Consider the following 11,048-nt stretch of genomic DNA (forward strand, 5'->3'; position numbering starts at 1 on the left):
GACACCACGTAACCTTGAAATTCTTCATTTGTGCCAACACGTTTTTGAACTTCACTGTCTCTCCTGGAACGACATAAAGAATAACGCAAATGATCTTCAGAAATACATAGAAATACTGCACGGAGTCTATAAAGAAGTTGTGTGTTGGAAAGTTAGGTTGACCTCTAGTACGAACACCGATAACTCTTTACTAAAAAAGACTCTGGTATTGACACGTGCATGGTATTAAATGCAAACGCCTCTGAGTTTCAAGATGCATCATGATACGTCTAATGCTTCATCCGCTTCCACATATGATAACTCCGAATTATAATGACCCCTCTCAGAAGCACATTTATAGAGTGATCTAACATATCCAGGTTTTCTTAGTAAAGAATCATGACAGGTTGCCTGTATTCAAGATATATTTTATGTTTTTTATTGTGTTCAAACCTTTATCGGCGGTTTCTTGTGCATCTAAAAACATATATACAGCTGTTCTGGTTTCACCATCGGGGTTCATTGGCATCATTCGAACTTCATATGATGCGTCAGATGGTAAGTTTATGAATGCCATTGTGCTTGGGGCACCATCTTGAGCTGTCTTAATCTTCACTACGGAGTGTAAGAACACTCGTCTCCATTTTCCGTAGGAAATTTTGTCTTTGTAAACAACTGGTCGGACCGAGATTTCGGCCCATTCCTTTTTGCCCTGGTGCTGGATTCTTACGAGAGCCCATTGCTTGGTTATCCAAGAAATGTTAAAAATCTTGGAACCATTTTCAGCTACAAAAATGAAAAATTGTGGTTCACAAACAATTATACATAAGTCTTTAATAATTATTGCCTATTTAAATTGGTCGTCTATAGGATGCATTAATTTCAGCAATACTCATTTAAGTGCCTATGTCATGATTGGGGAAATAGACTTTTTAGATAGTTTTTTGCAATATATTTGATAGGTCGAAAATTTCATCTTCATTGACTTTGAGGACCTCAAAGTTGGTGATTTTGAATAAAACCGTGACCCTAAAAGGACTAGGGCGAGAACGCTTGTGAGACGGGTTGTGACGTCATTTCGAGAACTCGCATTTCTTGCAAAGTTATAAAAGACTATATTTACATATTGCAAGAGCGAAGATAGACTTTGAGTTGTATCTTTCCAACTTTCCTGCCGCGTTTTGCTTAATTTGGCGGATACGACAATGTCGTCGAGCTTTACTGATCCGATCGATAGCCAAAGTGAATCAGAAAATAATTTTATTACGAGCTACATGATGGAAGTTGAAGATGACGCTCCTTTGGCTACCGAAGCACAAGGCGATCAAGAATTAATGCAACCATACCAAGACGAACCAATTGCTGACACTGAATGGGTAGAAAACTATTACGAAGAAAGGCGCAATCAAGACGATAGGCTTCGAGTACTTAGAGGCCGGCTCGAAGGACGTGTATCTGTTGAAGGCTGGTGAGTAAAACTACCTACACTGTTTAAACTCACGTGTTCAGTATTAGGTTATTTTATTACATTTTTCCTTCCGCAGGTGTGGATGTGGGAATTGTAAAACCGACTTGTTGCAAAACGAAAAAGAGAGTAAATGTTGCCAAGAAGTAGAAGGCTGTGGCGAGGCACTCAGCAGTGATATTATCATGCAAGAAATGAGTGCGGTCCCTAAATGCATCACACTTCATCCTGGCTTTAGCGATGTGTGTTTATCTATTTGGTCATTGCGCTTAGCTGGGCCAAAGTTTAGAAGAATCGACAGACAAAAGTATAAAATGGGTAGCGACGAAAACAGGTAAAGATCCGAATGGAGTTGTAATATATGTCTTCTTGTAGTACCAATAGTCAATGTTGTGTTTATATAAACAGTGCAATGCTTCTACAGGAACCCATCAACTTTAGCACTAAACAATCAAACTTGAAATGCATTACAATATGGATTTCTGTTTACATATCCTAGTCTGCTAGGCTACAGTAAATGTGCACATGCAGCATTGCTCCATACCTAATACCTTGATCCCTGGCTAACAATGCACTGATTACATGGGTATAATAGAAAACTCAGTATTCTCAAATAAGTAAACAACATTTTTTTTGTTTCACTCTGCAGATATCTTCGAAGTGTTGCATACAGACAATATATACAACTTGTTTATGGCTACTTAGGAAAAAGACGAATACCACTGCCTGCATGTGCCTATCATGTAATACGCAGCAAATTCAGTGGAAAGGAATACCAGGGATTTGATGATGATGATGATGATGATGATGATGATGATGATGATGATGACGAAAACGCATCTTAATTTAATGTAGATACTTTGGTATAATATTTGACACTAACTATATAATTCTTCTTTCACAGCCTTGTTAGTTTAAAAGTCTTGTAAGAAAAGGTTTTAAAATATTGGATTAAAATTTTATACAAACACATGCTTATTATAGGCTTATTTAACATCACCGGGGATGGATGACTTGTAATACTAGTTGTAATAGTGACTTGTAATAGTGGCTTCCATAATAATATTTCCCCTCATCCTGCCAGTGCTTTCCATCTTGTCTTTTTTGGGAAAGCTTTTGTAATTGAGAACAAAGTTCTTGAGTATGAGGCATTTTAATATCACTAAGGAACCAATTAAATATTTACAAATATACATATATACATCCTGTCATTACTTCTGGTTTCGAGGACAGTTGGAAACCTTTTTATGGCCTTTCATGGGTTGGCCACATGTTCTACAGCATGGTTTTGCTCGATTCTCGCAAGGAGCTACCGGTTGTACCTGCACAGTAGAAGGCTCTAAAAAATAAATAAAATAATATACTTACTATTATACATACCCATACAATTTATGTTGCATTGTATTTCCCACTGTCACTCTATATTTTTATTCCTTGAAAAGAGTACACATACTGCAAATGTGGAATACCTGCAGTGGGTCTGACATTGACAACAACCATTTCTTGACGATCAAGCATCTTCTTTATGGCTTCATTTCTTGGTTGCTTTTGCAGCATAGAATTCATGGGATCTGGTGTCATATCTACCAACTCCTTGTATGCCTCATCCACCTGATCACTTTCGGCACTTAGCATTGTCTTGTACAAGTCTTCAACATATTCTAATAAATGTAAAGAATGACATTATTTTTTTATTTCACCCTGTACAGTGAAATGAAGGTTAAACAACACATATATTCAACCTGGTAATTCTGCCCCAGGCCCTATACTATGTATCATTAGACATGGCAACCAAATTACATGTATGAAAATTATTTTACCAAAGTTCTGTTAGACACGAACTTTTCGAACAGTGGCTTCTCCATTTTTAGTGCAAAGTTTGAGAAACTTTGCAGTATTGTGATGAGTGGCGAAAATTCAAACGAGTCAGTAAGTCAGTCAGACAGTCAGTCAGTCAGTCAGTCAGTCATAGTGTAAACTTTACGGGGGGTAGGTTGATTTATGCGTATAGTAACTTTTTGTGTATGATCAGTAATTTAAGGTTTATAAATCAGTTTAACATGCTTTATTTATTAATGCACTATACCCGTTCTGCAAAGTTCACCAAAATATTGAGGGATTTTGGCGGTTACTGTAAATTTTGAAGCATTGCTTTTCCGCGGTTTGGGTTTTGTTTTAAAGGGATTTGCAAAAATTACCCCCCGGAACACCCGATTCTTTCTTACACGTCGCAACTGCGCATGTGCCGTCGAGACTTGAACATTATTCACGATGTAAAGAAACGAGGAGCGACGAGCATTGCTTCAAAACATTCCGGGCGTAAAAATCGAGCAAATCTTTGAGAATCTACGCACTTTATCAACTTATGTTATGAATTACGAGCATTCAATTCAACACAAATATAATTTGGAAGGTTTATTCCATAAATAGAGCTAAGAGGTTAGGAAGAAACGACGCTGTGTTGTTTAATATGTATTGATAGACTCTTACACGAATGTATATTATGTCGATAGCAAGTCGATACCTGATATTCTGCATACAGTACATAAATGATACATACAAAACGGACATTTTGTGCAGTAATCAAATCATTTTGGAGGTATACAGTATTGATTATAAGTATATTGTTTTGTATCGATTTTACGCGTCGAAGTATCCACATCATATACATAATATGCACCGCGGTTTATTTACATTATTTACAACGCAACTATTTTGGCTATTCTTATGAAATGACGGATAAATTGGTGCCGTCATATAAATGTAGTGAATGTAGTCACAGTTGTTTGACGAAGAAAAGAGACTACACTGAGAAAATCGCGCCCGGTTTGGCCGGTTTACATGGGCAACTAAAATTAGCTATAATTTAATAGTGACAGTATCCGCGGCTAACGTCATTTGAGTACTTTGAGTAATTTCCTTTTGATTAATGTTTAACCTAGTTCGTTATATTTTTACAGGCATAAGTCAAAATGTTTATGTTGGGACAAACGTCTGGTTGCTTAGGTATTACAGGGCATGAAAACTTTGCACTATTCTTGGATCCCTAGTTATGATTATATCTATTGCGGAGGTGGCAGTTCCATATTTTAATATTATGAACAATCTTCCCGAAACACATACAATGCCAAACTTATTGTATGGATTTGTTTAAAGAAATAACTTAACTTGTGATATGAAATAATATAAGGTATAAATATAGAAGAATACAATTTGTAATAATAGATGAAAACCCTCCTTCTAATGAGTTTTGGTCAAGATCATATTACACAAATAATGAATTTTTGCTATCTTCCCAAAGCAGATCCAGACCCTAGAGGGGATTAATAGGTGACCGATCAGGGATAATGGGAAAAAGTCAAACGCACCTTTTGACAACATATTTTAATTTTAGTGCTTTCAATCTTTTGCATTTTATTCACTAGTTTTTTAATTTGCTATCTTTTATATATAATAGAGCTATTAGTATGTAGTAAGATATTTTTACTTAGGACCTTGGAGGAAAATATGTTTTGCAGAGCCTTGACCTCTTAAGAATTTTTGGTTTTGGCTGTGCATACAAATACACATTACAAATAAACCAAAAAATTAATACATGGGCATTTCTTTTTTTACACTGTTTTTATCTATTTGGAATTTTCAGTTTTAAAAAATGTGCACAAACTTCAAATAATGATTTCTGACCAGTGAGCTTTTTGTATTACTGCATTTAGTCAAGTTCATGTAAATGTCCTGACAGTCAAAGGTCATTAATGCCTGGAAAAAATTATAATCACTATAATACATGGTTCTGATTCCTAAAACACTATTAGTTCATTATTAAATTGAATTCTGTTAATAAAAGCAGATGATTTGCTACTCAATTATATATTACCTCTATACCTTCATTTTTTTAAAGCCACTCCTTGCTCCAGCTACCAATAAGAAATTGTCAAAACATCCAACATTACTACCTCGTCAGCTGAGGGTTAACAAGGTCTATCTGCTCTATGACTAGTTTTGAGAAATAGGCAAATGAAAGTTGGCATGCTCATAAAAGGAATAGAACACAATTTAATACCAAAATGTTTTGATCTTCTACATACTATACACTAGGTTGTTTAATTACAGTTATTTGTGCCTGGCCACCCAGCATGAATTATGGGAAATAGCGGTACTACTTTTGGAGATAGACCTTTGTGACTCTGAATTTTTTGAAAAATTAGAGTTACAAAGGTCTATCTAAAATTAGTTAATTCTGAATGTTTAAAATTTTACCTGCAAAATTATTTTAACAAGTCTGCACTCAATTCAACTTGTCAACTTGTCAACATTGTAAACATCAGTTTAAATTTTGATAATCTACTTTTCTATTGATTTTTCTGGGTAATTTCGGTACAAATCTTACTACATTTAAAACTATGAGGATTGTAAGTATATTAATAATATAAAAAGGTTAATTACTTTCTTTTTAGCTATAATTTATACATAAGTATATATATTTATAAAAATCACAAGTTAAAAGGTTCATAATGTACTGTAGTTGTGCTTGCAATATCCTCACTTCTAATATACGCTGGCACAAAGTTTAAATAACATTACTGTCACGGCTTTCTTGTATCCTAAAGAAGTTTAGTTACACAAGAAGTGACATAAACTCTCTGTCAGAGGCAGGCATAAATTTCAGCATTGATCTTATGTCCGCTTTCTTAGCCTGGCTAAGACCATCAACAGCTCCAGCAATGGTGGGGTCGGTTACTTGATAGAAAACATTGTTTTTGACTTTGCTTCTTGTCGACTTGTGCTCGAGCACATTCGTTGTAACCAATTCTTCTGAAAACTTGGTCTTGTAGCCAAGGATCTTGGGTTCCATTTGCTTGTAGTGGAGACTCTTGACTTTGGTGAATGGCACCCTGTCATACTTTCCTTGCCGAGCAATGGAACCAAAATCCTTGAAATCTTGTGCCTTCATCTGGATAATTTTCATTGGCTTGCTTCTGTGGACTTTCTTTAGCATCCGCATCAATCCAACAGGGCTGTATATTTCACTATGGCGACACACAGCCTCGATCTGGCTGTGAAGATTGTCTACTTCTTGAACAGAAGAATGGCCAGGCTCACAATACTTGTGCTCTATCGACACAATGTTAGGATGATTTTTGAGGAACACTTTCATAGCAGTAGAAAAAAAACTGTTTCGATTTTGAGGAACGCAAGAATCACTCCATAAAGTGATGTTCTTTACTCTTGGATCCTCTGAATTTTCTTCAACAACAGCTTCTAGGATCTTTAGAACTGAACTGGCTATGTCGTTCCAGCTCGACCACTTTGCCCTTCGTGCCACAGTGCTCCATATCCTCTCTTATCTGCTGAACAGTGGGCGGTCATGAAGTATACATTAAGCTTTCTCTTGTAGAAAAAGTTCGATACTTCAGCTGTTGGCAAGGCAAACACATTTTGCAAATCAAAACACACTGTAAATTTGTTATTATCCTTTCGATCATTGTCTCGTTCAGTCTTAGTTTCCTCCTTCCCTCTTAGGTGAGCTTCAAAATTTTGTTGGTCTTCCTCAGCTGGATTATTCTGAATTTTCATTGCCTCACATGTATCACATCTATCTTTTTTGGGTACATGGAAGGCAATGTTAAATTCGTCATTGAATATTTGTCGGTACAGATGGATTTTACCAGGTGCGACTCCATTACTGGAGCACTGTTTCACATACTCTTCATAAAGAATTGTGACATTAAGACCTTCAGGCAAATATTCTTTTTTTGTGTTCTCCCTATTGTAGTGGGATTCCACACGAGGCAAAGAATTTATATGTTTGCGGATTCTGTCCTTGATTTCTGGTGAAACTACATTGTTTGCACTCTTTCCCCATTGCAAATTTGTAGGTGTCCCACACATTTTCTGTTTGTTTGCATGATAATATTGTATGCGTTTGTGGTTAATATCCAATGTCGTTAAGTAAAATACTTTACAGACTCGAACATTATGGGCATTAACAGGAAGGCTATAACTTAGACTGTTTTTCTTTCGGCTTGGTGTTCCAGCTTTTGAACTTTTTGTTGATTCTTGCTCGGTTGTTTTTCCATAAAAGTGCAATTTCTCGTTGTCACTCATTTTCCAAAACTCATTGAAGATAGCAGACCTATCTTCCACAGTAACATTAGAACTACATTTAAACTTACATTTACTACAATCTTTCTTTGTTTTCACAGACCTTGCAGCTTGCTCATTCCCACGACTGTTTATATACTTTTCTCCAGATTGTCTTTTATTCTTTCTAATGTTCCTTTTCCAACTAGCCGGGTTACGCTGGCGCTTTCGAGTCAGAGGAACTCCATTGCGTTGATGAACGTGGACAGTTCTCTCTTCCTGTTGCAATTGACCAGGTACATTTTGCAAGTCTGTCAGGACAGAATTTTCACCAGTGCTAACTTGTTGATTGGGTTCATCATGATCTACAAAAAGTAAATACTACATCACATTTTGGAAGAGGAAAATATATTTACCTCATTTACATACTTTAGAAGTAAATTTATCTGGTTGAGGCAGTGTCCCAACAGTATAGTGTACGCATTGACAAAGAATTTTTGTAATGCATTAACACATACATATTGGGAAATCCCACTCACCCACCTGTGGACTAGGAGAATGAGGAATTGAGTTGACTGAGAAATTAACCTTTCTTACAATGACAAATATCTGCAATTTTTGAATTGCAATCGTTTTTCATAAACTAGTGTAAACAATTATAAAAATGTGAAAAGCATTTTTTTAAATAAACTAACCATTTACAGAGGAAACTTATCTTTGTAAGCCTCCAAAAAGGATAAAAAAAGACAATGTTATGTGTCTTACAAAAAACGACTGCCACCCAAAACGGCAGATATTCATCACTGTAGGAAAGGCTAAATGTCCTTACCCACAGGGAAAGGTAATTGTCCTCACCCACAGGGAAAGGTATATTAGACATTGTTGCTGCACATATCTGAACCGGGAGAACGGATTAGTATATATTTACCATCCCCCCCCCCGCCCCACCCACACGGGCAACCAAAGTAACAGAATGATGACATAGCCCTCGACCGGGGTCACATTTACAGTAAAAATTGATCTGAATGAGGGCCGTAGGTTCAATTCCTACCAGAGGACCTTGTGCTGCATTTTTCGCAGTCATTCCTGGTCAGGTCTTAAAGTGTATATATATTCACTTGGATTAAAAAACCCAAAAACAGCATTCTAATATCAATTCCACCAAGTAGTCCCTTGTTGCATGGGCAATGGGAAGCATTATGAAAATATTTATATTTCATGCACATTAAATAGCTTACTATTAAACCTTACCATCAGTTGAACTCGATTCATCATCAAATAATTCTCCTCTTGGATCAAAATTCTCATCAACACCAGAACTATTTTCATCAAAATCGCTGGTATCCTCTGCATAATCTGCAACAATATCCGACCTAAATTCATATAAAACTCATCATTATACTGGGACCAATTCCTTAGTATCTTTCAGGTAACATATCTAAGTTCAAATTCCTATTTCTTCTTAACTGATGTGAGAAATAAAGTCCAATTTGAAATACAAAAATATGAAAATGCTAAAGTTAGTGTAGATACTAATTTTCATTTTTTCGGCCATGTAATATATCAATTTTCAGTCCAATTTTAGCGTATATGACCTCTCGTAATCAATGTCTTCTCAATTAAAGTGAAAAATACGGCTTACCTTTCCAATAAATCGCTGATTTCATTCTCCTTTAAAGTTTTTAATCGCCCATGCTTTCTGGCAGCCATCTTGGAAATGTGATAGACCTTTGTGACTTTGAAATTATGCTAAATTATGCAGATGGACCTTTGTAGCTTTGCCACTGACATTAAAATATTCACAATATCCACATAAATTAGCAATGGACATAGACCTAGTTAACTTTAAAGCTGTTTGAGACATAAACCTCAATTTTGACAAATTTCTCAGATAGACCATGTTAACCCTCAGCTGACGACCTGGTGAGAAGATTTTGCTGCAGCAAGATGCAATATGTGTTGAAACATATCTCTCTCCTGTGGAAGGAACGTTGCATCTTACAACATTTAGAGTTATATTCAGTGGTTCATCACCGGTATGTTTACTTTGCTCAAACCTGAATTTGTCTTTGGCCTAATTTTTTAAACAGTTTAACCAATAATACTTATTCCTGGTCTTGTGCCATTTAAATTCTGTAAAATCGAGTTTTTAAATGTTCTTAATTTTCAAAAATTAAATTTAAAAAAACAGCCTTTTGCAAAGCAGCCTTTTGTAATAATTTTGTACATTGTTGACTTAAAATATAGCGGATTTAGTAACATATGAATACAAATTTTTCCTTACCAACTATGATAAGTACTACCGAATACCAAATGGAATACAAGCTGATGCATAAAAAATGTTTAGTTGTCCCCAATGAATATTGTATAGGAAGCCAATAATTGTCAAAGTTCTACTCATTTTATCAAGTGTGGTATACTAGAACACATATTGGGTCCAAGCTTGTTGTAAGCATTCCAGTTTTCTGTTGCAATTTTGCAATGGTCATGGAACCGGTAATACCATTTTCCTTCAGGATGTAGAAGACGAGGCCATTGGTGGTGACCACCATACATCCCTTGTATCCAAGAAAAATAGCAGTCAGTTTGGGAAAAAGAAAGGGTTTTCAGATACACTTGAGAGGTTTAGAGAAAAAGCACAGCATTTCCAAAAGAACTTGCAACATTCAAAATCATGGTAAAGTAACAGTCATGCAAAAGATAGTTTTTTTATAAAGTGCATGGGGTAATCATCACCTGTCTTAAACTTGCTCTATAATGAGCCAGTGATGCCCTTAACTCATAATGTGCCCCTGGTCTAAACATATATACGGCTGATTCATATTCGTCGAGTAGCAAATTGTTTGGAGCGGATCGCCCACCAGTTTTCACAAGACCGAGTAATATATATAAGACAAAGATATATAAATCATTCTCTGGGTGTTATTCTTCGTAAATTAAGGCCAAGGTTTTTTCTTCTATTTTCAGTCGCACGTTAAGATCGACTTACAAGGGAAAGTCACAATTTACATTGAACAGATCACATGAAAATAACGTCGTTCAAACTTCCTGTGGAGAAAATTTAGACGACAATTGTAAGTTGATTTCTCTACAGCCCGTAGACACACCGGAATCCGATGAAACAGAGAAAGGTAAACAGATGCTGCACGCATACAACCTTATATCTCATCTACTTATTTTTTCATTCGGACTATTTCATATCGGGTAAGGTGGCTTGTTCACGACAATTCGATATGATCATTTTGGCCGCTTTAAAGAAAGTGTACTAAATAATAACCAATCCTAACCATTCAACTCTATCTTATTTCTCCGCCCTATAGATTTAGTCCAAGAGTATTTGTAAGTGCTCTGCGAGATTTATTTTCGGACTTAGTTAATTCAAATGTGCGGTACAGACGATTCGAACTTAAACGCTTGGATATCAAGCAAGCTGTTTCAGCTGGAAATCTAAAGGTTTATATAAAAAACCTATATATTCTGAACAAGTCCATAAAGTCCGTTATTAAATAGTTTTGGAAAACTC

At 35.9% G+C, this 11,048-nt stretch overlaps 2 protein-coding genes across 2 annotated transcripts; one reads left to right on the forward strand and one right to left on the reverse strand.

Moving 5' to 3' along the window:
- The first annotated feature begins 1,184 nt into the window (after nucleotides 1-1,184).
- On the forward strand, nucleotides 1,185-2,357 carry LOC114543837. Its single transcript, XM_028562665.1, has 4 exons — nucleotides 1,185-1,447; nucleotides 1,524-1,778; nucleotides 2,094-2,187; nucleotides 2,349-2,357. The coding sequence occupies exons 1-4, from the start codon at nucleotides 1,185-1,187 to the stop codon at nucleotides 2,355-2,357; spliced, it is 621 nt and encodes a 206-aa protein (XP_028418466.1).
- A 4,370-nt stretch (nucleotides 2,358-6,727) lies between these two features.
- LOC114543838 lies at nucleotides 6,728-9,442 on the reverse strand. Its single transcript, XM_028562666.1, has 3 exons — nucleotides 9,168-9,442; nucleotides 8,777-8,898; nucleotides 6,728-7,890 (listed from the first exon to the last, which is right to left on the reverse strand). The coding sequence occupies exons 1-3, from the start codon at nucleotides 9,233-9,235 to the stop codon at nucleotides 6,728-6,730; spliced, it is 1,353 nt and encodes a 450-aa protein (XP_028418467.1). The 5' UTR covers nucleotides 9,236-9,442.
- Between the last annotated feature and the right edge of the window lie 1,606 nt (nucleotides 9,443-11,048).

Source organism: Dendronephthya gigantea, unplaced genomic scaffold (assembly GCF_004324835.1).
Source record: "Dendronephthya gigantea isolate DGI-Jeju-01 unplaced genomic scaffold, DenGig_1.0 000566F, whole genome shotgun sequence".
Lineage (NCBI taxonomy): Eukaryota > Metazoa > Cnidaria > Anthozoa > Malacalcyonacea > Nephtheidae > Dendronephthya > Dendronephthya gigantea.

Bases quoted from the DNA above. Each gene is read 5' to 3' on its own strand.
- LOC114543837 (XM_028562665.1), top strand. From the start codon at position 1,185: ATGTCGTCGAGCTTTACTGATCCGATCGATAGCCAAAGTGAATCAGAA. The intron at 1,448-1,523 runs GTGAGTAAAACT...TTCCTTCCGCAG, and splicing joins CGTGTATCTGTTGAAGGCTG to GTGTGGATGTGGGAATTGTA. The intron at 1,779-2,093 runs GTAAAGATCCGA...TTCACTCTGCAG, and splicing joins ATGGGTAGCGACGAAAACAG to ATATCTTCGAAGTGTTGCAT.
- LOC114543838 (XM_028562666.1), bottom strand. From the start codon at position 9,235: ATGGCTGCCAGAAAGCATGGGCGATTAAAAACTTTAAAGGAGAATGAA. The intron at 8,899-9,167 runs GTAAGCCGTATT...ATATGAATTTAG, and splicing joins ATCAGCGATTTATTGGAAAG to GTCGGATATTGTTGCAGATT. The intron at 7,891-8,776 runs GTAAGGTTTAAT...TACTTTTTGTAG, and splicing joins TGAATCGAGTTCAACTGATG to ATCATGATGAACCCAATCAA.